The sequence below is a fragment of the Oryctolagus cuniculus genome, chromosome 5, assembly GCF_964237555.1.
Source record: "Oryctolagus cuniculus chromosome 5, mOryCun1.1, whole genome shotgun sequence".
Classification (NCBI taxonomy): Eukaryota; Metazoa; Chordata; class Mammalia; order Lagomorpha; family Leporidae; genus Oryctolagus; species Oryctolagus cuniculus.
The window spans coordinates 8,115,710-8,141,955 of record NC_091436.1 but is presented as its reverse complement, the minus strand read 5'-3'; the positions used below and the strand labels follow the sequence as shown (position 1 = coordinate 8,141,955).

Sequence of the window (26,246 nt, the reverse complement as noted above, 5' to 3'; positions counted from 1 at the left end):
TAAGATTTTTGGCTACCCCGGAATTTGTCGGCTCAGCACTGTGGACGTTTGGGCTGGGACATTAGATGCTAAGAGTTCTCTCCACTGCCTGCCTCTCACCCTGGCCCCCCAGGGTGCCCCATGGAGAACCACTGGTGTACTCCAAGGTCACAGGGATCTTCTCCTGTGTTTGCTTCTAGAAGTTCTATAGCTTCAACTTTCATGTTTAGCTCCATGATCTACTTTTTAATTTAATTTTTACATAGGCTATGAGGAAAGGGTGAACGTTTATTTATTTTAACTAGATTTAAAAGATTTTAAAAAGATTTTTATTTAATTGGGAGGTAGAGTTACAGACAGTGAGAGGGAGAGACTGCTGGTTCACGTCTTAGATGGTTGCAGTGGCTGGAGTTGGGCTGATCTGGAGCCGGGAGCCTCTTCTGGGTCTCCCACATGGGTGCAGGGGCACATTTTTTTTCCATGAACATACAACCAAGGTGTTTTATTTATTTATTTTTTAAAGATTTACTTATTTGTTTGAAAGACAGAGAGAGAGCGAGCTTTCACCTGCTGGTTCACTCCCCAAATGGCTGCAATGGCTGGAGCTGAGCTGATCCAAAGCCAGGACCCCAGAGCTTCTTCCAGGTTTCCCACATGGGTGCAGGGGCCCATACCATATGGGATGCCAGCGCTGCAGGCCAGGGCATTAAGCCCACTATGTCACGCCACAGCGCTGGCCCCCTGGGGACGGAGTTTTTAGGTGAGATTTGGCTGGGCTTGACTGATTTTGTTCTCAGGAATATGTTTGCTTTGTAGAAAGAGCTAGCTTGCCTTCCGTGTGTGTTTGCAGTAGAACCGGTTTTGTATAAGATGAGTATTTTCTGTTCCTTTAGTCTTGGTACAGCTCACCAGAACTGTCTAGTCTGGGTGCCTTGGAGTGTGGTGGGGAAGAGTTTTGGTTATGGTCTCAGTTTTAGGTCCTTTATTTGCTAGTCAGATTTCCTAATTTTTATTGAGCCAATTTGGGTATTCTCTCTTTTTCCTAGAAAATTGTCATTTTAATCACATATTTGTATGGAACTAGGTAGCATGCTATACACTTTTTATTCTCAAAAATGTTCTTTGTAGGTAAGTTTTAAAAAATTCCTGTCTTTGCACCTCTTTTTTAAAAATTTTATTTAGCAAATATAAATTTCCAAAGTACAGCTTATGGATTACAATGGCTTTTTCCCCCCATAACTTCCCTCTCATCTGCAACCCTCCCAACTCCTGCTTCCTCTCCCATTCCATTCACATCAAGATTCATTTTCAATTATCTTTATATACAGAAGATCAATTTAGTATATATTAAGTAAAGATTGCAACAGTTTGCACCTTTTTTCCTTAATTATATTAACTGCAGGTTTGATTACCTTTTTAAGTTTTTTCAAAAGAATGAGCATTTTATTCACCACCCCGTCACCATTAATTTTTGATTTCATTAATTTCTCCTGTTAATTTCATTAATTTCTTCTGTTCCTACATTTTCTTGTTTCCAGTTTGAATTGAAATCTTAGAGATTTCACTTTAAATCATGTCATATATGTAAGAAATGAATTTAAATCACATTGTGTATGAACAGCGTGAATTTAAGATGCATCCTGTATGTTGAGAAAATTTAAATCACGTCCTGTCATGTAAGAAATGAGTTTAAAATGTTTCTCCCTAAGCCCGTAGCTTTCTTATGGGTTCTGACGTGTGGTTTTTTCAATAGCTCAATTCTATATATTTCCTTTTTGGACGCACAAGTTCTCTCGCAACTTTCTGGGCCCTCTAATGTTGTACACCCTTCTTTTCCAGGTAAGTGGGTTTTGGGGTTGTTTATTGACTTTATTTTTGCATCGTGGGGAGTGGGTGTGGTGGAATTTACCGAGATTTCTCCCGCGGCCCAGCACCGACTCCAGGTGGGAGTGTTTGATGAGTTGAGTCTGAGGGGGACGTGTTCTGGGTCGGAGTTACGGACTGTGCTGTTTGGCTTTTCTTTGTCCCGATTTCTTTCTCCTGCTCCGTTTGTCTGTTGCTCTTCTGCGTTCACCCGGCTCCCACGGCGTCGGGCAGGGTGTGGGAGGTGGCCCTCTGCCCTTGCCTCCCGCTGTGTGGCCGCGGTGTGGCTGCGGTCTTCAGGTCTTCAGGTCTTCGCAGTCACAGCCGCCGGCTCCTGCTGCTTGGCTGCCAGGGCAGGCAGTCACAGCCCTCCCGAGGTGCAGGGGCACTTACACAGTCCTGGAAAAGTGGAGGTAACAAAAAAGAATGTGTAGATGCTATCTAAATCATGAACAGGGTATGCAACTAACAAGAAAAAATGGAGGTAACAGATAAGTTCATTTGGTGTAAAATTTTTTTAAAGTTCATGCATGGATTTTCTAGTCCGAGTTAATCTGTGCAGTTCAGTTTTTGAAGTCTATGCATGGATTTTCTGCACCCGCCATTTCCATGGACTGTCTGAAAACCTTTTGTATGCATGGATTGCAAAATCTCTCTCTCTCTCTCTCTCTTTTTTTTTTTTTTTGGCGCCAACACAAGCTCATGCTTTAATTCTGGTTCCCATGAACTTGTCGAATTCGTCGTGTGTGTCTTAAACCCCTGCCCTGACTGCTCTCGGTTCCTTTTCCTTGGGCCCGGCTTTCTGGGTTATCTCCTTATCTTCCTGGGGTTGCCTCCCTGTGCAGCTGTGCGGGGAAGCAGTTGTTGGAACTTGGCTATCAATTGTTCCTGGGGAGAGGGGGATGGGCAGGGTGTGCCTCTCCGGGCCTCTTCCATCCTCCCCAGCGTGGAGAGGCAGCTGCCGGACCCCTGCTGTTGGCAGCCTGGAGCATCCTGCTTGCCACAGCTCTGTGCTCACTCCTCTTTTCTGGATCTCACTTTCCTCCAGGGGAGAGGTGGGAGTCCGTTTTGGAGTCCGCACTGTTCCCCTCACAGGCCTGGGGCAGAGGCCCCCCGCCCCACCCCGGCCTGTCTTCCCTTCTGTGTCAGTTGGGATGCTGGCTGGGGTTGGGCTGGGCGTGGGAATGAGAGCGCATTTGCCTGGCCCGCGCTCAGCATCCACAGATGTGCGGGCTCCTTGCCGCCTTACCTGCGGCGAGACTGCGCTGCTGGCTGGGAGCAGGGCTTCACGTTTGCAGCCCGTGCCTCCGTGGCCGCACCACAGCTTCACCGGGGTCGTACCTTGGCCTGCCCAGGAAGTTTCTGCCGTTTGAAAAGGTTTCCAGGCCACAGGTTTTGCGATTCTCCGGGCTGCTTTGTGTGCGGAACTTTGATTCTGAGTTCTGGCCTGAGGACTCCTCCCGATGGCAAGGAGCTTGTGGACAGGAGGTGTGGGGTGTAGGCGGGTGCCAAGCACCCAGTGTGTACTGGGCCTTGGTCCTTTCCTGCACCCCTCTTCCTCTGGCGGGAGGAGAGCAAGAGGGTGGCAGCTCCACCGTCTGTGGGAAAGAGAGGGCCCCCTTGTTTATCTCTTGGGGAGTCAGGAAGTCCCAGCAGGCTCCTGTTGAGGGTGTAGGCAGCGGGGGGCTCCCCTGGAGGTGGAGGCATGGGTGCTGGACTGCAGGGCTGCTCCTGGTGGCCTGGGGCATGACGGGAACGCAGGCCAGTGAGAAGGACATGACAGACTTGCTAAACTCCCCTTGCAGTACAGCCTGGAGAGCTGTGCTGGCCGGTGTTTGGAGGTGCTCACGACGGTGCTTCACCAGCGGGGCCTGGGGAGGGCTGTGTGAACCCTCCGCGGTGCAGGGAAGCCCGAGCCTTGAGTTCCTGCCAGCATAGATCCTGCCCCTGTCGGCCTCTGGGGGTGGGGGTTCCTGGGTGCCTGTTTGTGTGCTTTTAGATCCTGGGGGAGTCCTTGCCGCCTGAGTGTGGAGGGCAAGCGTCATTCTCTGTTGTTTTAGGACTCAGAGGGCTCTGGGTGAGATTAAGGGATGTGTGCAGAGTGAGCCCAGGCTTTGGAGGAAGTTGGAGGGAGGCGGAGGAGGGGTCTTTTGGGCAGGGTCCCTGCTGGCCCTCACCCGCCTGCTGTCATCGAATGCCCCCACACCGCCCGTCCCAGAGCACGCTGATTGTGGGTCAAGTACTTTGCTGCCACCTCTTGATGACCGCTGCTCCCAAGTCCGTTACCCGATTTAGCACAGCTGTTTCCTCCTTGTGCGCCCCACCCCCGCCTGCAGCGGGAGCCCCCGGCCTGCGGAACAGGGGTGCTAACGAGGTGGGTTTCCTAGAAATGACAAGGGCGAGCTTCCAGTGAGTCATCCTCACCGTGCCCGCCAGCGGTCGGCTGCTGTGGGAGCGAACTTTCCACCCCAAGGGGGCCGGCGTCTCCCTCGTCCTGTGAGCGCTGGCCGCTAGAGGAGGCGGCGCCCCTGAGTCACTGGGCTTTCCTGATCCTGTGGCACAGGGGAGCTGGGCAGGTGGGCCGAGGGGCGCTCTGCGACTTGATGCAAAAGCAGAACCAGGAGGAACCGCGGAGTGGCCTGCACCTGAGTGCAGGAACACCTTCCCCACCGGGGGTTCCCTGTGTCAGACATGCAGGTGGGAGAGCCCCCCTGCCAGGCTGGGGAAGGGCGGGGCCCCCGTGACTCCTTGGGAGAGGGAGGACAGGGGCAGCAGGGGTGGAGCACTCACTGGTGCTGGGGCCCTGAGGCGGCCGTCATGGCTAGAGCCTGTGCTCTCAGGGAGCCTGGGAGGGTTTGGCTGTGTGAAAGATGCTTCGATGAGTTCACAGATGTGTTTTCTATTCACAGTTCCTTTGAGTTGGTGATGCTTGTTATTTATTTTTCTTAAGATTTATTTATTGATTTGAAAGAATTGGAGAGAGGGAGACACAGAGTAAGACATCTTCCATCTGCTGGTTCACTCCCCAGATGACTACAACGGCCAGGGCTGGGCCTGGCAGAAGCCAGGAGCTTCATCTAGGTCTTCCATGTGGGTGGCAGGTCCATGCACTTCTGCCATCTTCCATTGCTTTCCCAGGCCGTTAGCGGGGAGCTGGGTCAGAAGTGGAGCAGCTGGGACATGGGGACAGGAACCGCCATCCATATGGGATGCTTGCATTGCGGGTGGCGGCTTTATCTGCTGTGCCACAATGCTGGCCCCTTGGCGATGCTTTTTAATGAAGTGGGTAATGAGAGCTGTGGCACGTGCCCTGGAGCAGGACACGCCTCTCCCAAACACTGGTGTGGCTATGTGTGGTTCTTTAGGTGCTGGATCAAGTCCTGGCTGCTCCACTTCTGATCCAGCTCCCTGCTAATGACCTGGGAAAGCAGCAGAGGATGGCCCAAATGCTTGGGCCCCTGCACCCACAAGGGAGACTTGGATGAAGCTCCTGGCTCCTGACCTTGGCCTAACTGTTGCAGCCATATGGGGAGTGAACCAATGGATGGATGGAAGTTTCTCTCTAACTCTTTCAAATAAATAAATAAATTAAAAAAAAAAAAAAAGCACACACACAGTGTGAGAGCCGCACCGTTGTTGGCTTGGGATGTTCCGCCCGTTTTCGGAGAGGTGAGAACAAAGGGCTCCGGCTCGAAGGAGGGTGCTGTGTGTGCCCCCTGCCCTGGCCGGCGCTCCACTCTGCTCAGCCCTGTGTGCTTGCCCACTGCGGACCCCCGCCTCTCCGGAGCAGAGGCTTTGCTCCTGTGTCCACCGAATTGGCCCTTGCGATGCTCCAGGCTGAGCTGACGGCAGAGAGGGGCCGGCGCTCCCTGGAGCAGGGACTCAGGGAAAGGCGTTGGGCCTGGGCAGCGGGGTCTGCCGTGGGTTGGCGCTGAAGCCCGTGGCACAGACGGCTGTGTGATGCAGGAGGCCTTGGCCGTTTGTACGGGTTTTTCATATGCACAAGGGATTCTGAAGCTTCACCGTGGAGCAGGGTTTAGGGGAGACGCTGACCCCCATCCTGGGTTGCAGAGGGCGTGCATGTTGCGTGGAGGGCACTGGGTAACTCCGTGAGAATCCCACGCTGTGCACTGCGGTGATGCCTGTTCGGGAAGAGAGCCTTGCTCTCCTGCTCCTGTGCCAGCAGTCTCCATCCCTCAGGTCTGTGTTCTGACGGCGGCAGCCAGTGGCTGAGCCCAGGGTCACTGGCCGTTTCTGACAAGTTGTGGGAGGCAGCTGGTTGTGCGTGTGTGGTTGTGTGTGAATGTGTCTGAGGCTGTGTGCAGACTGGGCGTGTAGACTGCGTGGTGTGTGTGAAATATGTGGATGTGTGGAGCGTGTGTGATGTGTGTGTTTGTGTCCCGTGCGGAGGGTGTGTGGTTTTGTGCGTGGGGTGGGGGGGCTTCTGCCCAGCACTGTCAGCCCCCAGCCTGCTCCGCCTCCCTCTCCAGATGCCTTTGCGTGAGCAGGTTGCCCGTCTGTGGAGCAGGCAGAGCCTCTGTCTGCCTCCCTCAGAGCCCTGGGCCCCTGCTTCCTGCCGGGACCTTGCGACTCAGCCGGCTGTGCTGGGAGAGGAAGCCGGCGGCGGTGCAGGTTCAGGCCCAGGTCCCTGCAGCTCTTCCCACTGTGACCGAGGGTCCTGTCAGGAGAGGGTCTCTTACCGCTCTCCCCCTGACCTGTGCTCCACCCGCTCGTGGTGTAGGCCCTGATGCCCACGTGGCTGCCGTCGGCTTCTGCCGCGGACTTAGCTGTTGTGTGTGACGCTGGGCTGCTGGCTGCCTTTCTGCTTCCGGGCCCTGCACGACAGGCAGCACCAAAGATTGAAGCTGAAGCTGGCACTATTTTTTTTTTTTTTTTTTTGCAGGCCCTGTATCTTCGTCCACAGCTTTGTGGGTTTGTTAGAATGGGAAGTGAAGTACTTCCTGTATAGGCTTTGGTCACGCTGTGTCAAGCTCATGTGCTCCCAGCCCCAGGTCAGAGGACAGAGTCACCATGCCAGATCAGATGCTGTCCCTGCGGTGGTGGTAGCAGGCGGCTGTTGGCGACAGTGGTTGCTTTATGCTCTTGTCGCGCCGGTGCCAGTATCGGCGACGGGACCCTGCTGCTTTCCACCCTTCCCTTCTCCCCCCAACTCCGTCCCGCCTTTTTTTTTTGGCCTGTCCTCCTTAGTTTGGGAGGCTGGCCCAGATTTTTGGAGGTTAGTGGGCTGAGAAACTGTCTTGACAGTGATAAAGGGCGGCTGTAAGCCACATGATTTCTTGAGTGTTCTTTCAGAGGACTTGGGTGCGTGCCGAAGGAGGAGACCGTGTGGACGAGCGCCTTGGACAGGCCCTGAGCTCCCTCTGAGTCCACTGGGCTGGATCCGTGGCTCACTCTCCACTCAGCAAAGCATCCCTTGCTCGAGTGGCATGGATGGGGTCTGGCTGTACAATTCTCGCTGGTACATCACCAGCTGGGCTTTTTTTTTTCTCCCCTTAAGGAAACCAAATGATAGAGTCACACATGCTTATTCATTTTATTACAGAGGCTGTTATGCCTCTGTCCTTCTTTCTGTGCCAGTAATTGTAGGCCGGTAATAAAATGTGTAATAGATACGTGACCGTCACCCCAAGACTCACAAGGAGAGAGAGGAGCGAGGTGTATTTCCATAGTGTGGATGTGTGGTGGTGTGAGGAAGGGGATTAATGGGGATTTTTTTTTTTTTTTTTTTGAAAGGCGGCAGAGTTAGAGAGAGAGACAGAGAGAAAGGTCTTCCTTTTTCTGTTGGCCGCTACAGCCGGCACGCTGCGCCGATCCAAAGCCAGGAGCCTGGTGCTTCTCCTGGTCTCCCATGCGGGTGCAGGGCCCAAGCACTTGGGCCATCCTCCACTGCACTCCTGGGCCACAGCAGAGAGCTGGACTGGAAGAGGGGTGACCAGGACAGAATCCTGTGCCCCAACTGGGACTAGAACCCGGGGTGCTGGCGCCGTAGGCGGAGGATTAGCCTAGTGAGCTGGCCATGGAGATGTTTTTGTATTCCAGAGAAGGAACTGGATTTTCCAAGGCTCCTTTCTTTCAAGAGATGGCCGTACTCTAAGTGTGGGAGGGAGAACTTTATCTCCTTTATTTATTTATTTAGTTGTAAAACATAGGAACTTTCCCGTTACAGCTTCAGGGCATTGCACTCCTGCAGGCGTTTGGGATGACACACGTGAAAACCTGGAGAGGCGTCACTCTGTGTCCCAGGACCCCTGGACGGTGCACCCTGTGGCTTTCTGAGTTTTCCCTTCTTCCTTATTCACAGACATTGGAGGCTCGCTCGGTGCCACTGGCCCTGCAGCTCCCCTCCCCTCCCCTCATGTCCCAGCTCCTGGCAGGCGCGCGGGCAGTCCATGTGCTGCCTGCTCAGTCCAGACGTGGCCAGTGTGGGCTGTCACGGGGGCCTTTGCCGGAGCAGGGTGGGAACGCGGAAGCACCTTCCCGTCTCTGGGCAGGTTGACGTGCATTGCCTGTGTGCTCCCATCTCTCTGGCCCAGCGTGTCCAGGAGGTTAAGAAACGTGAACCACATGAGGGCCCCCCCCCCCCCCCCCGCTGAGTGCGGGCACGGACGGGTGGGGTGCTCAGGGTGGCTGTAGCAGGGAGGAAGCTTCCCTGAAGAAGGTGGGAGAGGTTCAGAACGTGTGGTGGACTCGCCCAGTGGCTGCCCGCGTCTAGGACGTTTTTCAGCCACAGAATTCACTTTAAAATCAGAGGTTTGTGGAGGCGATTGCCATGTGTGGGACTTCTGACCCTCCCCCATTTCCTGCCGGCTTGAGTTATTGATGGCGGTTGCCGCGGGAGCAGGGTGGGGGGGTGTGATTCTGTGCCGACGAGAGCATTACAGACGTGTCCCTTCCTTGTGGGGTCCCCGGCCAGTGGGGAGGGAGCGGGCATGATAATGCATGTTTTCTCTACCTCTGGTGTTTGGTACTTCAGACTGCAGAGAAAGCAGAGCTGGGCTGGGACTATGGAGTAGCAGAAGCCTGAACTTGGGGGAGAACTTGGACTAGGAGGAGCGTGTGATCTGGCCACGAGCATGACAGGGTGGGGGCCCCGAGCCTTCGGGAAGTTCATGGCTTCTCCCAGGAGGCTGCACTCAGAGGGGGCCAGGGGCTCCGAGAAGTCTGCCTTCGCCACCCAGGCATCATCTACGTGAACCATGGCCTTGACAACGGGAAGGGAATTTGTGCAAAGAGCTGCGAGCGCAGAGAGCTGCAGCGTGGTGATTTCCATCTTTCTATGTAATTGGTATTTTATGGAACCAAATTGTACTATAGACAGTTGGCTGGTAACATAATTGGAACTTGGGAATCTTTACGCCATGCAGAATCTGTTGTTTTAACAGCACTTAATTGTGACAAGATTTGAACTCTATAAAGTTGTGTGAAATGCTTTGCTGGTTTGAATGTTGTCATTGACATGCTAAATATTTTCTGAAAAGTTGATTTAAGTGTTTTAAAATCCTGAAAACAGATGAAGCAGTTTCCCTCTGTGGGAAAGCGCCTACCTCTAGGGTGTAGACTGACCGGAGTTGATTCCAGGCCCGTCCCGTCCTCTTTGTGTGACGCTGGGAGAGGTGTGATCCCTCCCAGTCTTGGGACTTTGAGCCGAGTCTGAGGAGCTTGGAAACCGGCGCCCAGAGCTGGGGCACATGTGGCTTAGAGTTGTGGGTGTATCTCTGGTTTACCACATGTGGTTCAGAGTCGTGGGTGTATCCCTGGTTTACTTCCCGAATGCCTGCAATGGCTGAAGCTGGACCAGGAGCCTGGGACTCAATCCACGTCTCCCACGTGGGTGGCAGGAACCCAAGTACTTGAGCCACCACCTGCCTCCCAGAGTGTGCATTGGCAGGAAGGTGGGATTGGCAGTGGAGCCAGGACTGAACCCAGGCACTCTGATGTGGGATGTGGGGCATCTTAATCAGTACCTCAGACGCCCGCCCAAGCCATCAGGGATGTAGGCGCTTACATCTGCCGGGCAGCGGGCCGTGAGCTCCAGTGGCGGTGCAGGGGTGAGAACGGACACCTCAGGGGATGGCGTCGCTGAGCAGTGAGGTGCCACAGAGGGCAATGTGCCAGTCACCTCCAGCAGCCACTGTGGCGTGCGTCGGCGTCGGCGTCGGCGTCGGCGGCTTCCAGGCTTGCCTGAGAGACCGATGAGGCTCTTCTGAGCGTGGGAGAGGGGCCATCCTGAAACGTTTCACATCCTGAGAAATGAGGTCAAGGAGCCAAGGTCTGCGTGCTTTTGCTAATTTTCCCAACCCGGCTTCTTGCAGAGTTTTGTGTCCAGAAGAGCAGTTCTGCGTGGGGCTGCGCTGCTTTCCCTGAGGACGCTCCCCAGGCCTCGCAGGACTGGGACACTGGGCAGGATTCTGGGGCAGGCGGCTGCCCTGGGCCCCTGTGGTGCCTCCTGTTCCCCGCCCTGTGTCCAGTTGCTTCCCTTGGATGAGGCGGACCGTGGCACAGGGTCAGTGACTTAGAAAACCCGACTGCATTTGGGAGGTGTGTGTGTGTGTGTGTGTGTGTGTGTGTGAGACGGCTGCGTGGCGCGGTTGCAGCTCTGCTCCTGGCGGGTGCTTGCTCGCTGCTCCCAGTCCCCAGCGGCAGAGCACAGGCAAAGGTGCCGGGATCTTGGCCGCATCTCAGGGAAATGAAAAGAATGACACGGTGCCTCCTAAATGATGCTGCCAAGGCACCCGCAGGCTTTCAGCAGTGCGAACATGACTCCAGCGGCCGTCACGTCTGCTTTAAAACACACCTGCCTAGTGTCCAGTGTCATTAGGAGCTCAATCTCCCTGAAAACTCATGAAGCATATTTCAAACAGTATCATACACTCTGGTATGTAGTGTAATATAACTCTGGTTAGATTAAACTATGCTTCTGCTAGTAGTAAATATTTTTTAAAGACTATATAATAAACTTGAGAGTTATATAAATACTTCATAGCACTTTTTAAGAGATTCATGTTAAAGGGGTAGGCATTTGACCTAGTGGTTGGGACAGTACTTGGAATGCCTGCATCCCACATCAGATTGCCTGGGTTCAAGTCCTCGCTCCATTTCCAATTCCCGCTTCCTGCTAATGCACACCCGGGGAGGCAGCAGGTGGTGGCTCAAGTACTCAGGTCCCTGTCACCCAAACAGGAGACCCACATTCAGTTCTTGGCTCCCAGCTTTGTTCTGGCACAGCCCCAACTGCTGCAGGCATTTGGGGAGTGACCAAGGGGGTGGAATATTTCTCTTTGCCCCGCCCCCTTTGTCTCTTTCTCCCTCCCATCCTCCCCCTCTCTCTTTGACTCTCAAATCAATAAGAGAATAAAGAGGTTATATGTCTGAAACGGGATGATTCTAAATTTTTTGCCAGATTGATGGTCAAGCCACCAGAGTGGCCTAGGCCCAAATCATTTGTAAAATTAAATTGATGTTAAAGCTTAAAAGCACCGTGATCATATTATAGAACCAGGGGATGGGTTGAGCAGCCCTGGGAGTACTGCACGCTGAGTAGGATGCAGTGTAGCTCTGAGGAGTGGTAATATTTTGTCTGAACATTTGTCTGCTGGAAACCTCCCTACGCGAAGTGAGGAAGCACAGCCAAAACCAGGAGCGGGCACTCCACACCAGCACGGCTCACGACAGCCAGGCCGGTGCAGGTCCTAGACAGCCCGCGCTCTAGACGAGGCTGTGTGGACTTCCACAGTAAAGGCTTAAGAAAAACAGTGAAGGAAAAGAATGAGATCCACAAATCAGATCAAAAGAAAACCAAGCTGTAATACTACAAGTTTAAGTTTCAGCAAGAAACGGGGCCACGTAAGAAAGTAAGTGGGAACTTTGTGGAAACACAGTGCACGTGCATGCACACACACACACAAACATTCCAGCTGTGCCTGCATAACCAGCAGCTTCCGGGCAGGAGGGTGCGAAAGCACCGTGCACGTTTGCCTGAAACACACACACACACACACACACACACACACCCACACACACCGGTAAACAGTGCGCAGGACCCTTCAGGGGACTCACCGCCCCTGTTCCCAGAGCCACCGAGCTTGTGGGAAACAGAGAGGAAATGCGAATGGAGGAGAGCCCGTGATCCAGTGGAGCGCCAGGCTTGCTTTCCAGCAACGCTGATTTCCAGGAAATCCGGGCGCTGCCCCTCGTTCACTGTTCTCTGTCTCCTCTGCTCCCCAACCCTCGCCTTGTTTCCACGTCTCCTCTGAAAAGCAGAGCAGCTCAGGCCCCGTGTGGCTTCCGTCCAGCTGCCTCGCTCTAAGTGACACACTTCTCCACCCTGTCACAGACCTAGGTTTGTGAGCTTGGTTACGGGTGCCACCGTCAAGGCTCTGAACGTGCTGTCTGCTGTCCTGGGCAGGCTTAGCCATCGCCCTGCAAGAGAGGAGCATTGCCCTGTCATTGGGCAGTGATCGCGCCAGTCCACTGATGCCCCGCAAATAGAAACCCCAGCGTCTGTGTTCCTGGGGCGATCCGTGGCCTCTCTGCAGGGCTTCCTTTGTTCCTGAGTTCTGCAGGCCCCACCCCCACCCCCGTGACCCAGCCTCCCCGTGCCCTCCTGTCTGTCCCACAACTAGGCGAGTTCTCTACCTGGCTGGTCCCTCTGCTGGAATGTCCTTCCTGCTGTAACCCCCCCTCCCACTCCCTGCCCCCAGGTTGTTACCTTTGTGAGCAGGCCTCAGGGCAGCCATCTCAAAGCGTCCTAGTGTCCAGCAGCCTCGTAGTGCCCCGTCAGGCCAGGCTACTTCGTCTTCCTCGGAGCGTGGATCAGCAGGTGGAATGCCCTGGGCGTTCATTTACTTGCTTGCTTTCTGCCCTCCGCTCTGCCACTGGTGGGTTTGATCTTGCCCCGTGCAGTGCGTGTTAGAAACGTGTGTGAAGCAGATGAGCGAGGGTGATGTGGAGCGCAGGAGGCAAGTCCTGACCGGTGTTTTCCGCTGTGCCTGGCCATCCTTGGGTGGTTTTCTCTTGTGTGCAACGTCCTGGCTCTGTGGCTCTGAGAAGCGACTGATGAGTTGAGCTGCACCTGCTGGCACCCCAGGCCGGGCGCTCAGCTGGTACCCCAGCCTGTTTTTCAGGTTTGTACCAGCTGTCACCCTGCTGGAATGCTGTGGGTGCTTCCACCCTGCAGCTGCTTGGCAGCTTAGGTTCTGGGGGACACGTGCTGCCTTGTCTGCCAGTGACCGCCACAGGGCTCTTGGCTCCTCCATCACGGGAAACTGAGTCCACGCAGGGAGGGGCTGCTGCCTGGAGCTTCGTTCTGAGACCTGGCACTGATGTCCCCCATCTCGGAGGCTCTGGGAGTGGACTGAGCTCGCAGTGGGGGATCACGTGCAGCCCGGGGGCCCCCATGCCTTCTCCAGGCCACAGCCCCCTGCTTTGTGTAGGGTGATGCCGTGTCCGCGGGGGCTCTGGGTCACTCTCCTCCCCCGTCTGCGGAAGCGACCCCCTGGTGCTGGAGGGTGGGCAGCACGCTCGCGGAGGGAAGAGCGGGCGCTGGGAAAAGGGCGCGGTCGCCTCCTTGGCGGCTGCTCCCCGGCCGCGGGGCCAGGGCTTTGAAGTGGCTCTCGGTGAAGCAGCCCAAGTGGATGCTGCCCGGCCGTGGATTCGGTGACGACATCGCTCTCGTCAGCGTGGCTGTGAACCGTGGGGCTCCGCAGTGCCATCGCGAGAAGAGCGGGAGCAGCCCCCTGGCCTCTCAGCGCCGTGGTGGTGGTGGGGAGGCGCCGGACCGCCGTGCCGCGCGTCAGGTCCTGGGGTGGCGTGGAGTGGACCTCAGCAGAGCGGGGTGGCAGCGGTTCCTGCCCTGGCTTTGCGTCAACTGGACATACTTGACATTCGCATTCTCGCCAACGAAAATGTCTCCTAGTTTGTGGTAGTTCTGAGCAAACACGGCTCGGCGCTGAAACTAGAGAGAAGTGTAATTATTGGCAAGTCCATGACAGTGACAAGTTGTTTTTCTTCCTTTCCAGTTATACATGGGAAGCCGTTGATACCAAAAATAACATACTTTATAAAATCAACGTCTGTGGAAACGTGGCCGCTGCCCCGTGTGGGCCGTCCAGCGCCGTGTGCATGCACGACCTGAAGACGGGCAGCTATCGTTCCGTGGGTGAGTGACACCGCCGGTGGGCGCCCGATGGGTGGGAGGGTGTGTGTGTGTGTGTGTGTGTGCGCGTGCGTGCGTGTGCCTCATGTTTTATAACAGAGGTGGTGAGAGTTTGCCTTACGTGAGGAAGGCAGAGCTGTCCTGGGCGGCTCTCTCCCCTCTCCCACCTTTCCCGTAAACTCTGCATTTTCTCTTCTCCCTCCCTCACCCCTCAGTGTCCAGCCCCTCCTCCCCGTGCCTTGTCCACAACCCTTTCTTTTGTGGTAGTTTTTTTTTTTTTTTTTTAAAGATTGATTTATTTGAAAGAGTTAGGGGTGGGAGGGGAGAGATCTTCCATCTGCTGGTTCACGCTCCAAATGACTGCAATGGCCAGGGCTGGGCCAAGCTAAAGTTGGAGCCAGGAGCTTCTTCCGGGTCTCCCATGTGGGTGCAGGGGCCCAGACACTTGGGCCATCTTATGCTGCTTTCCCAGGAGCATTAGCAGGGAGCTGGATCAGCAGAGGAGCAGCTGGGACTCGAACTAGCACCCACATGGGATGCGGGCACTGCACGCGGAGGCTTAACCTTCTACGCCACAGTGCTGGCCCTGTGGTGTTTCATTAGCCTATGGCATTAGACTTACGGGGCAGGAGCTGTGGCTTAGGTTAAGTCTGTTCCACTTCTGATCCAGCTCTCTGCTGTGGCCTGGGAAAGCAGCAGCAGATGGCCCAAGTCCTTGGGCCCCTGCACCCACGTGGGAGACCTGGAAGAAGCTCCTGGCTTTGGATTGGCCCAGCTCTGGCTGTAGTGGCCATTTGGGGAGTGAACCAGTAGATGGAAGACTTGTCTCTCTCTCTCTGTCTCTCTCTCTCTAACTCTGCCTCTCAAATAAATAAATAAAACTTTAAAAAATAAATAAATAAAAAGACTTACCTCACACATTAAATGGTCATGAGGGTCTCAGAGTCAGAGAGGGAAGTGCGTGCTGCCTGTCTTTGCGAGGGTTTGGGCCAGGCTGCAGTCCTGTGGTGGAGGAGGTCCAGGTGGGCTGGGCACCTCTTGGTGTCGTGGAGCAGGTGAAGGCAGGTGCCCAAGGGCAGGGATGGGGGATTTCTCCTCGTGCTTCTTCGCTGCAGAGAGTCTGGTGGCCAGGGTTGATCAATCAGGTTTGCAGAAACAGGAGAAGGTACTTTTCCCCTTGACTTTATTATAATACCTTCATGTTCTGGGCCAATGAAATTGTGTCTTATAGTTTGTGGCTTGGTATACTAGGAGGGAACTTCAAAAAGTTCATGGAAAATGGAGTTACAAGGTGAGTTCATTGAGGTGCAGAATACTTGGAAAATTGCATTTGTTTTTAAAATGTATTTGAAATGCAGAGGAGGGACAGAGCTCCCACCTGTGGGTTCCCTCTAGAAGTGGCAGCAACAGCTGGGGCAGGCTGAAGCCAGGAACCGGAACTCATGCCGGGTCTCCCACATGGGTGGCTGAGACCCAAGGACTTGAGCCACCACCTGCTGCCTCCCAGGCTATGCGTTTGCTGGAAGCTGGGACCTGGAGTGGACAAGGAGGTGAACCCAGGAGCTCTGATGTGGGATGCAAGTGTCCCCAAGCAGCGTCTTAACCCTTGTACCAAGAGCCTGCACCAAGCGCAGAAAGCTTTAAACCTGCCTGTGAGGGTTATTCCTGAAGTTTGTGGAAATGCTTATTATGAAAAACTGGGTGGGTTTCAACAAATCTTTTGCACCAAAATAAACTTGTCTTTTTAAATTTTTTTTTTTTTTTTTTAATTTGAAAGACACAGAGATGGAGGGAGGGAGGGAGGGAGGGGAGGGTGGGAGGGAGTGAAGAGGGAGGAGTCCTCCATCCACTGGTTCACTCCCCAAATGGCCACAACTGCTGGAGCTGAGTAGATTTGAAGCCAGGAGCTTCTTCCAGATCTCCCACATGGGTGCAGGGACCCAAGTGTTTGGGCCATCTTCCATTGCTTTCCCAGGCACATTAGCAGGGAGCTGGATTGGAAATGGAACAACCAGGACTCAAACCAATGCCCATACGGGATGCTGGCCCCTTAATTTATTTTTCTAGTAACTTTCTGAAGTACTTTCCTGTAATAAAAGGGACTGATATCAGATGCAGATAAGTCATCAGGAGGGTGATTTGTGATCAGCCTGGCTGCACAGAATATGAGTGTGACTGAACCCTGAGGCCTGGAGAGCCTGCTCGGTCGTGGGTCCACTGCAGATTCTTTGGAACAGTGTTGGGAAGGTGGGCCGATGGCAGGTGTCTTTGGAAGACATGGCCCAGTGGAACAAAGAAGGTTGCTTAAAGGGGCGAGGCTGAAGGCAACTGGGTGGGTAAGAGCTAAGTTACAGGTTAAGTTGGTGGCCATATAAACCAGCAGTTTGCAGTCTCCTTTTTATTCCTGGACACAGACCACAGAGATCTGTCCCGGAGTGCGGACTCCCAGAGGGAGAATGAGGCAGCAGCAGTTGCTCATTTCTTTAACTCCAGAAAGCAAACTGTGTGTGTGGAGGAGAGTGACATGAACATTGACATAGGATAATGTGGACTCAGGTCTAATTTTGCTAGTTTGCGTAAACTGTCAATTTGTTGTATACGTGTGTGCCAGGTTTTATGTTTTTAAGTGAAACATTTAATTTATCCAACAACCTTTTGAAGCAGATCAAGATCTCATTCTCATCGTAAAAATAAGAAACGCAATTTAAAATGCATAGGCAGTGTGGCAGGGTCACGTCAGCCAGGTGTGGGCGCTGAAGCAGGAACCGGGATGGGAAACCCGAACACACGGCCGACTGAGAAACTAACGTCTTATGAACTTGCTAGAAAGGGAAAAATGTGAACTTTAAAACCAACCACAAGAGCTGGAACGCCCGTAGATCAGAGGAACAGAAGAGCCAGTGTAGAAAGAGATCCAGACATGCACACGCAGAAGCCTAACGCACAGCCAGGATCTCGGGTGTCCTTGGTGGTGTGTCTTCCACGAAGCACAGTGAGACAACTCCCCTCCCCCTTCACATCACAGACCTGCTAACATTTGAAAGTGAAAACACAATTCGACATTGGGAAAAAATTAGTAACTTAGAATCTGAAGAGAATCTGAGCTTCCCTGGAGAAGCCTGGCGCATAACTGGAGCTGAGGGCACACGCTTTAGTGGCACAAGGTGCTTTAGTGGCACACGCTTTAGTGGCACACGGCGCTTTAGTGACACAAGGCGTCCCGGAGACAAAAGACCACACTAGCCAGGGCAGATGTTCCCAGCAGCAGTCCCACATGCTGTTAGGAGAGGGAGAGGGAGAGGGAGATTGAGACCGACAGCTGGGGAGAAAAACGGCGAAGCCCAAGAACAGGCAATTCACAAGAGGACGGCATCCGGCTGGGCGGAGCAGAGCGACCGTGAGAGCTGTCTCGTGTTCCCTGCACTGAATTAGCAGAAATGTAGATGGCTGCCTGCTGGGCTGCTGGCCGGCAGCCTGGAAGTGGGCTGCTGCAGGGTGCTTGTCTGCAGCCCTGCGGGGAAGGTAGTGCTGATGTGTGTTTCCTAGAGCCCTCAAGGGCACTTTCTGTGCTCCTACGCAGATATTAAGACCCCAACTCTGGTTTTAACAGTACTGCATTGCAGACTGAACATCCATAATCCAAAAATCAAAGATCTGAAAGGCTCCCAAATCCGAAACTTCCTCGCACTGACGCTGCAAGTGGCACATCCCACTCCTGATCTCGTCTGGGGTGACAGTAAGTGCCGGTGTGCTAGAAGTGGGTTAGAAACTACTTTCAGGCTGTGTGTCTAGGGTGTCCGGGAATTCTGTGTTTGGACTTGGGTCTTGTTCTCAAACTGTCTCATTTCTAAATATTCTACAGTCTGATGGGGGCTGGGGGCGAGGAACACCTGAAATCTTAAAACACTCGTGGTGCCAAGCTTTCTGGAAAAAAGTGCTTAGTTTACGTTTTTAGTGTAAAAAGTCCCACATCAGTTCCTTCCTAGGTACGTGACACTACACGTGAATGGATGAACGTAGCAGCAAACAATCGAGTTAATCATCGTCGGCACATTTCGCAGGGTTTGTATGTCGTATGTGTTTGAGTTCCTTTTGATGTACTTCACATATGGCGCAGCAGGTAAAGCCACCATCTGCAGTGGGCATCGGTTTGAGTCCTGGCCACTCCATGTCCAGTCCAGCTCTCTGCTGTGGCCTGGGAAAGCAATAGAACTCCTTGGGCCCCTGCACCTGCGTGGGAGACCTGGAAGATGCTCCTGGCTCCTGACTTCCGATCGGCCCAGATCCGGCTGTTGCAGCCATCTGGGGAGTGAACCAGCGGATGGAAGACCTTTGTCTCTCAATCTGCTTTTCCTTCTTTTGCTGTGTAACTCTGACTTTCAAATTAATAAATCTCAAAAAAAAAAAATTCAGCGTCACAACAATTCTTACAAGAACAACAGTTTAAACTTATAAATATGATAAAGCTGAAATTCTCTTAAATATTCTAAAACTGTCAGGATTCTAGTCAGTTGCTTGGTCGTAAACTTTGAATTGGAATTATGTTGAACATTGCACATGTATAAAAATACTAAACGTGTTCACATGATGCCTGTTATCCCCGTGGTGAGTACCTGGGCTTTCACTAGTCTTTGTGAGGATCCAGAGCTCTGCGTTTGGAGTGGGAAGCCCGTTGCCTCCTGTGTGGACTGAGGCAGCGTGCTCGCTGGGGAACGGCATTACCGAAGGAGACAGCGTCGGAGCGGGAGTCCCGGCTGGCTCGTGGTTGCGGCCTGGGGAGGACATGGCGGTCCTGACTGTGGCTGCCAGGCCCGGTGCTTCCCGTCAGGAGCCCGGCCCCCGGTCCCGTTTATATGGTCTGACTCTTAAAAATCCACAGCAGCCATCCCGGCTGATCACGACATTAAAGCTTTCACCTCCCTGACTCGTGTGATGTGCCTTCAGCCCTTTGCCCCTTCATTTTCTTAAAATCGTGTTGGCTATTTAAGGGATCGGTTGCGTTTTGGAAACGGTTCATGTTTTTATATGATTTATGGTCTCTCCTGGAAATGTCTGTTAATGTTTAAAACAAATTCTGATGACCTACTTTCATGAATGCAGAAAACAGAAGAAATAATACTACACATAGATCTTTGAACAAAATTTTTTTGTTTCTTTTTTTTTTTTTTTTTTTTGCTGTGGCAAATATGCTGGAACCATCTGGCTGGAGATGGTTCAATAAATTGTGTGGTTTTTGTTCTGGGTTTAGTCATGTTCTAGGTCATGTACAAAGCTATATGTGTAAGTTTTTTTGAAATACAGCCAGTGGTTAATATTCACTTATTTACTGTCAATAGTTGACTGCCGGTCATTTTTGGGCGTTGTTCTTGGTACTAAGTCATTGAAACAGACAAAACTCCCTTTTCTTGGGGCACTGAGTAGGGGGAGACAGGCCAGGAAGTGTAGAGCGGCTGCAGAGTTAGGGCAGAAGGAATGCTGTGAGAGCGAGTGAGGGTGTGGGGGTGGGGCTGGGGCTGGGGCTCAGGGCTGTGTGTGAAGGATTAGATGGAGAGAGTGACATGTGGGTGGGGGCCTGAGCCCTGTGGCTGAGTGGGGGAGCCAGCTCAGGGAGGAGGGGCTGGGGGGTGGGTGCCAGTGGCAAGGACAGGGGTCTCCCTTTAGAACCTTCATAATAAGAGCAGAGAAACCAGGCAGTCACCGGAGGCAGCAGTTGTCAGAGGGTTCTCGTTTGCTGGATTAAATCACACGTGCGTAGTGAATGGTGCGAGTGGAATTCGGGAGATGATGCAGCAGCAGCAGCAGCAGCGAAGGGAAAGCGGTGGGGGGTGACGCGGGAGCAGGAGAAGCCTTGCCGGCGGCACGCGTTGGTGAGCAGCAGGGAGCTCGTCTGTCTGTCTGTCTCACAGGCGTTTGTCGCCCCGCGGCTGAGTGTGGAAGGCCTGCAAAGTCAGATTTGCTGCAGGCTCAGCCAGGCTCCAAGGCATGGCCTGGTGGGCCTGGTCAGGTCTGGCCTGGTGGGTGTGCCTTGGTGCTCTGCAGGCCCCGCTGGTGTGGCATGGAGGGCTTGCAGGTGCAGTCTGGCAGGCAGGCTTCAGCAGCCTCGTGGGTGCGACCTCGTGGGCCTGGCTCTGACAGCACGGCCTGGCCAGTGTTCAGCGGAGACTCTGGAAACCTAGGGTTCTCTGAAATAAAGGGTTTGTTGGGCTGTTACAGATGCTAGCCAGAGAGGCTCCCAGGCCCTGGAAGGGGTTGCGTGGCTCCCAGCGGCAAGGCTGGCGAGAGGTTGGATTAGAAATAGATCTGCAGGCCCTGCTCCCAGGGCATTTTTGTGGCAAAATTTGGGAAAGGAAAGCATACCCTGTGGACGATGACCTGACATTGGCTATAGATATGGGGGGTGGGATGATGGGAAGCTGGGAGATTTGGGCTAGGAGGACCACCCACTGGGCCAAGGACTGGTGGCTTCTGGGTTGGTAGGGGCCAGAAAGTTCCTGTGTACCTGGGAGTTGACAGCCCCAGACTGGGGGCCGCCTGGGGTTTTGAGTCTGAGTTTCAAGTCCCTCCAGGAATGTGGAGCAGTCGTTGGCTTCTGGCCTGCAGCTGGTAACTGATTAACTTCCCTTATCTCTGCCCCACTGCACTCGCTGACACTTGTAATTAAATTTAGGACATCTCATAATTTTTTTTTCTCAGTTCCCCCTTTTTCTCAAGGGCCTTCAGAGAAAGCATTACTGATGAATGCTTGCAATATTTTTATCGTCTTTAATGAGCTCTTTTGTGCTCAGGGTGCATCCGGCGTGGCTGGGAAGGCTTAGTCCTGGGAGGCCACAGCTCATGGAGGAGGAACAATGATAGGTGATGGTGGTGAGGATTTTTTTTAAACACAATTAGAGATGACAAGATGGCGCTAGAAAGGGAGGGAGAGGCAGACGTGCAGCCGGCTCATGCCGTCAGAGATCTTCAGTTTTCTCAGAGATGGCTCTGTCTGGAAAGCATGGGCAGCAGGTAGGTCTCCCGAGCACGCATGGTACTGGCGGGAGTTTGGCCTCACTGATTGACATGGAAGGGGAAAGCAGAAGATACAGCCCTGAAAGATGATAGCAGTCAGAACGCAACCTAGAGCTGGTGACCTGTCCCCTACTAGACCCGCTTTTGGTTGGTAGCAAATCATGTTAGAGGGTTGTTTTTTTTTTTTAACTTTTATTTAATAAATACAAATTTCGAAAGTACAACTTTTGGATTATAGCAGCTTTTCCCCCCGTAACCTCCCTCCCACCCGCAACCATCCCAACTCCCACTCAGAGGCCAGTTCACTACATTTGCCGTGTTTGTCCATGTGCGACAAGTGCTGTTAGCTCCTGTGCGTGCTCCTCCTCGTTCTGCTGCTGGGTGATCTAAACTCTTCCGCTGTTTGCTGCAACCCAAGTGAGAGAGTTAAGGGCTTTCCTGGGGCAGCAGGACTCGTGTAACACGTGGTGAGTCTTGGCCAGCTCCAAGCAAGTTAGTTACTGCATGGCAGCACGCTTCCCATTTTAAATAAGAACCATCAGTAGTGTGCCCAGATACATCAGCATCAGGGGTCAGAGTTTCCTTCCAGAAATCTGTTCTGGAGAGTTAAAGAGCACAGTCAGTGCTGTGCGGCCCCGGGCGTGTCTTCTCGCCGAGGGCAGCAAGGTGGCTGGATGAAGCCTGGGAGATCTCCGGAGGGGGCAGAGGCTGCTGGCCGGAGGCTTCTCAGAGGTCAGCCTGCTGGCAGACGGAGGTCGTATGAAGTGAGCGAAGGTAGCCGGCAGGGGAGTGCCTGCAGCAGTGTCTTCCGTGCAGGCAGCGGCAGCAAGATGGCTCGGAAGCAGGGAGGCACTGCTTGTGCTACACGGCCTACGGAAGCGCCCACGTTCCTCTGTCAGGACCTCCAGCATGGAGCCGTCACTTTTACGAACCATAAGCAGAAAGGCAGATTGTAGTTTGGGTGGCCCAGGGCTGGCAAGTTGTCCTGAGTTCCCGTTAAAGTCCTAAAAGCCTGCAGCCGTTCTCTGGCGGTGTGGAGCCCTGGTATCCAGGCAAGCAGCATCTCACATCATGGCTTAGCAACCAAAGAGAAGGCCGGAGCCCAGTTAACCTGGTCCTTTCAGCTCCCCAAGTCCTCTTAGTTGTCCTCTGGTAGTTGGTCTGGGGTGCTTGTGGGTATGGGTATATTTACAATTTAAATAAATATTTGAAAGGGAGTATCAGTCAGTGGCCCCAAAAGGGTATGGGCTTGGGAAGGTTCCGGAGAAATCAGATGCCCGTGGCTTCATGTTTTGTCAGTCGTCCGAGGGCAGGGATGCTGCATCTGCATAGGGCCTGGGGCCGAGAGAATGGCCCTGGGTGCCGGTCCTGAGGAAGTTGGAGGAAGGAGGGCAGGCAGCCCCTTTGTCTCCTCAGAGCTCCAAGAATCTCCGGGATTTTAGAATCAATAATTTAGGTTGTTTTTTTGGGATTTTCTTAGTTTGAGGTAGTCCCTTTTCTTAGTTTGAAACCAGTCCCTGGTTTCTTCCAGCAGTGGCAGACTCCTTTGGGTTTGCTTTTGGATTTGTAATTATATGTGAATAATATATACACATATTCACAGTTGCTTTTGTCTCACATGTTGGAGCTGCAAATTCATTATGTATCAGTCTTTTCTTTGTAGTCATTAAAATTCTGGGCTAACTCATCAACGCATGGGCGCAGGAAGGACTTCCCAGTCAGTGCTGGTCCTTTTAGCTAGAGAGGACCATTCCTTGTCTGTTAACCAAAACCACCTTATTTTGGCATCAGTAGGCAAACCAGAATTTTCCTGGAAGATAGAACACAGTCAGTTGGAGTAATATTTGTAAATGGTTTCTCCTTTAGGGCCCCTACATTCTTGCATCGGAGCCAATCTATAGGTTTTGGGGAGGCCTGAGAAGCAGTTCTGTGGCTGTTCATTTAGCTATACCAAACCAAGGGCCAAATTACTAGGTTGAGTCCCTGCGAAGCCTAAGAGGTTGGCCAGTCCACAAGCTGCATTCAACACTCTGCTTCTCCTAATCCCACTAACCTGTGAGCCAGTGGGTGTAAGTGAGGCGGCCCTGGTTTATAGGGTCCAGTTCTCATTGGAATGGGTAGGGATCTTTATGAAAAATTGGGATTTGCTTTGCTGTAGCCCTTCATTCGGCTTTAGACTGTGGGGCGTAAGTCATGGCTGGCTTTTGTGTCTGGGGTTGGCCAGCTCCATTTCTGACGTGGCCACTTCACAGCCTGTTTCCTGCCTGTGCAGCCTGGTCTGGACCCTGACCTGGGGTGATGGTCGCCTGTCTGTCCAGGCCAACAGCACGGTGGGCTGCGTTGCCAGTAGCTACAGTGGTTGCAGTCTCTTGCCTACAATGAGAGTTACCTCTTATGGTTATGCCTGGATTTTGGGAATTCCTTGAAACAGGCTGAGGTGGTGAGGGGCAGGAAAGGGTTAGGGGGACCAGGAGGCAAATCAGGAAAGGGGACAGGTGCTGATGCTGGAGGAGAGGTAGGTGGAAGGGCTGGGGGAGGGGAGAGTCTACCTGGGAAGGCTTCTTCAGCTTACTCTCGCTTCAGTATATTTTCAGTCATTTTGGAAAGAAACCCGCAGGGAAGCCATGTCAGTCTCCAGTCTAGCTACTGCTTTGCATTGTACCAGTTAAAGGACACTGCCCATTCTAATGTTCAGTGTGTTTGATTTGTAACTTGGAATCTCAAAAAGACCCGATTAGCCAGAGGAAAGTGCCTCACTGGACATCCAGAGAGCTGTCTTAGGAGGGCCAGCCCGTTTTGAGGAAAACCTGCCTGCATCCACTCTGTGTTCATGGTGTGTGTGTGCACGCATACACACAAACACACACACACACTCGCACCATCATTCCTGATGAAGGACCAGGGGCGGGGGCAGACCTTTGTCTTCCCATTGTTCGTTGTTTACAAGAGTTGCTTTGGGTCTGAAGTGTGCTGTTTGTGAGTGCCACTTCCCAAATGTCCCCAGTGGTCGCTGGCTGCTTGTTTGAGTGTCTTAAGCCCCTGCAGACCACACAGCGTCGGGGTGCTGGAGGTCCTGGGAGAGCTGGTCCCTCGTGTGTGCCTCAGTTGAGCCAGAGACCTTCCTTCTGATCCGGGAATAGCACGTGCTTTTGTCTGTTGGGGAGCCCTGTGGGACTGCTGCATGTCACGGGCGGTGCCCTGACACTGGCACAAGGTTTCCAGGCCTGGAACAAGCAGTTATCTCTTGTCTTTGGAATGAAATTCATCTCATTTAAATAACAGAGCTAGTGGTGGTGGTTACTAGTGCGGTGAAGGTGCAGTTTGTAGTAAAAGGACCAGAGATGTCAATAGGAGCTCAGAGTGTTTGAGGCCGATGAAGGCAGTCAAACCCAAGAGAAAAACCTGGTGCGAAACACATGGTGATGCGGACTTGAGGGTGTCCCTGTACCAACTCTGCAGCTCCAAGGTTGGTGTTTCCACTACAGACGTAAGGAGCTCAACACAGCCGGAGGGCAGTGGCCGCAGAGCTGAGTCCACGGTCCAAGGCTTTGAAGGTCCCAAAAGAAGCTCCGTCTGCTGAGTCTCAGTGGGACTGCCGAGGACACCGCACTTGGCCTTGAGGGAGCCGCATCCCTTCTCCCTCAGATGTTACACCTGATGCCAGAGTGTTAAACCAAAGCTCTCGAACCAAGGACTCTCTGAAGCAAAAGGGTTTATTGAGCCAGCAGACACCGGCCAGAGAAGGAGCCACTCCTGGGATGAGTCTCTCCACCTCCAGCAGCCAGGGTGGTTAGTGATTGGAAATCTAGATGGATCTAAGAGCCAAGAGCATCGTATGTCACTTTGTGTAAGGACAGCATGAGTGGGAGACGTTGAACCTACACTGGCTGAAGATAAGAGGTGCAGGGGAACTTGAGCCCGGGAGGCTTTGGGACAGAGGGCTGACCGGCGGGCGAGGCACTGGCTGCTTCTGCGTGGGACTGATGCGCTGGGAGGTTGGTGGGTATGCAGACAGCAGCAGCACCTGAGATCTTGGAATATTAAGAGTCTAGAAAAAAATTCACGGAAAATGCCCGTTGGGAGAAAACTATACGTGGATTTCAGTTTTGTTTGCACCAAAATAAACTCTTACTAACTTGTTCCAACATGGCTGGGTTAGATCCAGTTAGAAACACTAAAAAGGCTAAGACATCAGTTTGGAAAGAGCCCTGTGAGAGCAACGTGAGTTTTGCCCTCATTGAAGCCAGAAGACATCAACTCTGGTGCTATGAGAAGGGGGAAGTCGCTGGGGCCTTACCTGACATTTACACGGACAGTGTGCATAATAATACACATGGCTGATCTGCTTTAACAAGGGACAAGATGAGAGGAAAAAGTTAAACTGGCTCGTGCCCTCATTGAGCAGGACCGGTGACTGACTCAGAGGCCAGAGCCGGCCCCACAGGTGTTGCAGCTGTCCAGCTGACCCGGTTCCAGCGGAAGAATCAAGGTGGAGCAGAGTTTCTGCTCAACGATTGCCGGAGCTGTTGTACCCAGCTCGGCCACGGGCAAGAGCAGCGCGCTCAGCGACTTGCCAAACAAGTGGGCTCAGGATCCTCAAAGAATCGCGGGGAGGTGAAGCCGTGGCTTTGCCGGCATGACTCTCCAGAGGGGCGGGCCCAGCAAGAGCCAAGGGTCCCGTCAGCCGTCGCCTGGGGCGCTCAGGGCAGTGTGCTGGCTGACCTGGACGGACAGTGAGGACAGCTGCTTGTTGGAGTGCTGTGAGGAAGAGGGAGCTGGGCAGGGAGTCCTGCACAGCGCGATGCCCCCCCTGCCGTTGCCCTCATCCTGCCAGGGCCACCTCTCCTGGCCAGAGTTTGGTGGGGATCGTCCACCATGCAGTCCTGGTGTGGCTCCCGCTTTTTTGTCTTCTGAAGAGCACCCATTTTCCTCGGGTGACTCGTGAAAAAGACGAGACATGCTTAAGTTACTGGGACTCCCAGGTCTTCAGGCGTGGGCTAAGTATTGCTTACAGGAGTATATTGAATGTAATGCAGAGTATATTGAGACAGAGTTGATCTTCTAATCCTGTTTCCTTGACCTCTGTGGCGCCCACGGGTGTTCAGGAACGTGGAGACATCTTGGTCCAGTTCATCCTCAGCTGTTCACTCACCCGATTGCCTCGTGTCTGCCCTCCTGCCACCCGCTGGCTCTTTAAGTTTAGAACATTCCAGGATTTTTC

At 53.2% G+C, this 26,246-nt stretch overlaps 1 protein-coding gene across 1 annotated transcript in view; it reads left to right on the top strand.

Moving 5' to 3' along the window:
* IGF2R (insulin like growth factor 2 receptor) overlaps positions 1–26,246 on the top strand; it is a 106,845-nt gene that overhangs the window by 5,211 nt on the left and 75,388 nt on the right. The window contains exon 2 of the mRNA XM_051854188.2: positions 13,881–14,020. Coding sequence (XP_051710148.1) covers positions 13,881–14,020 — 140 coding nt within the window. The remainder of the gene's footprint in view (positions 1–13,880; positions 14,021–26,246) is intronic.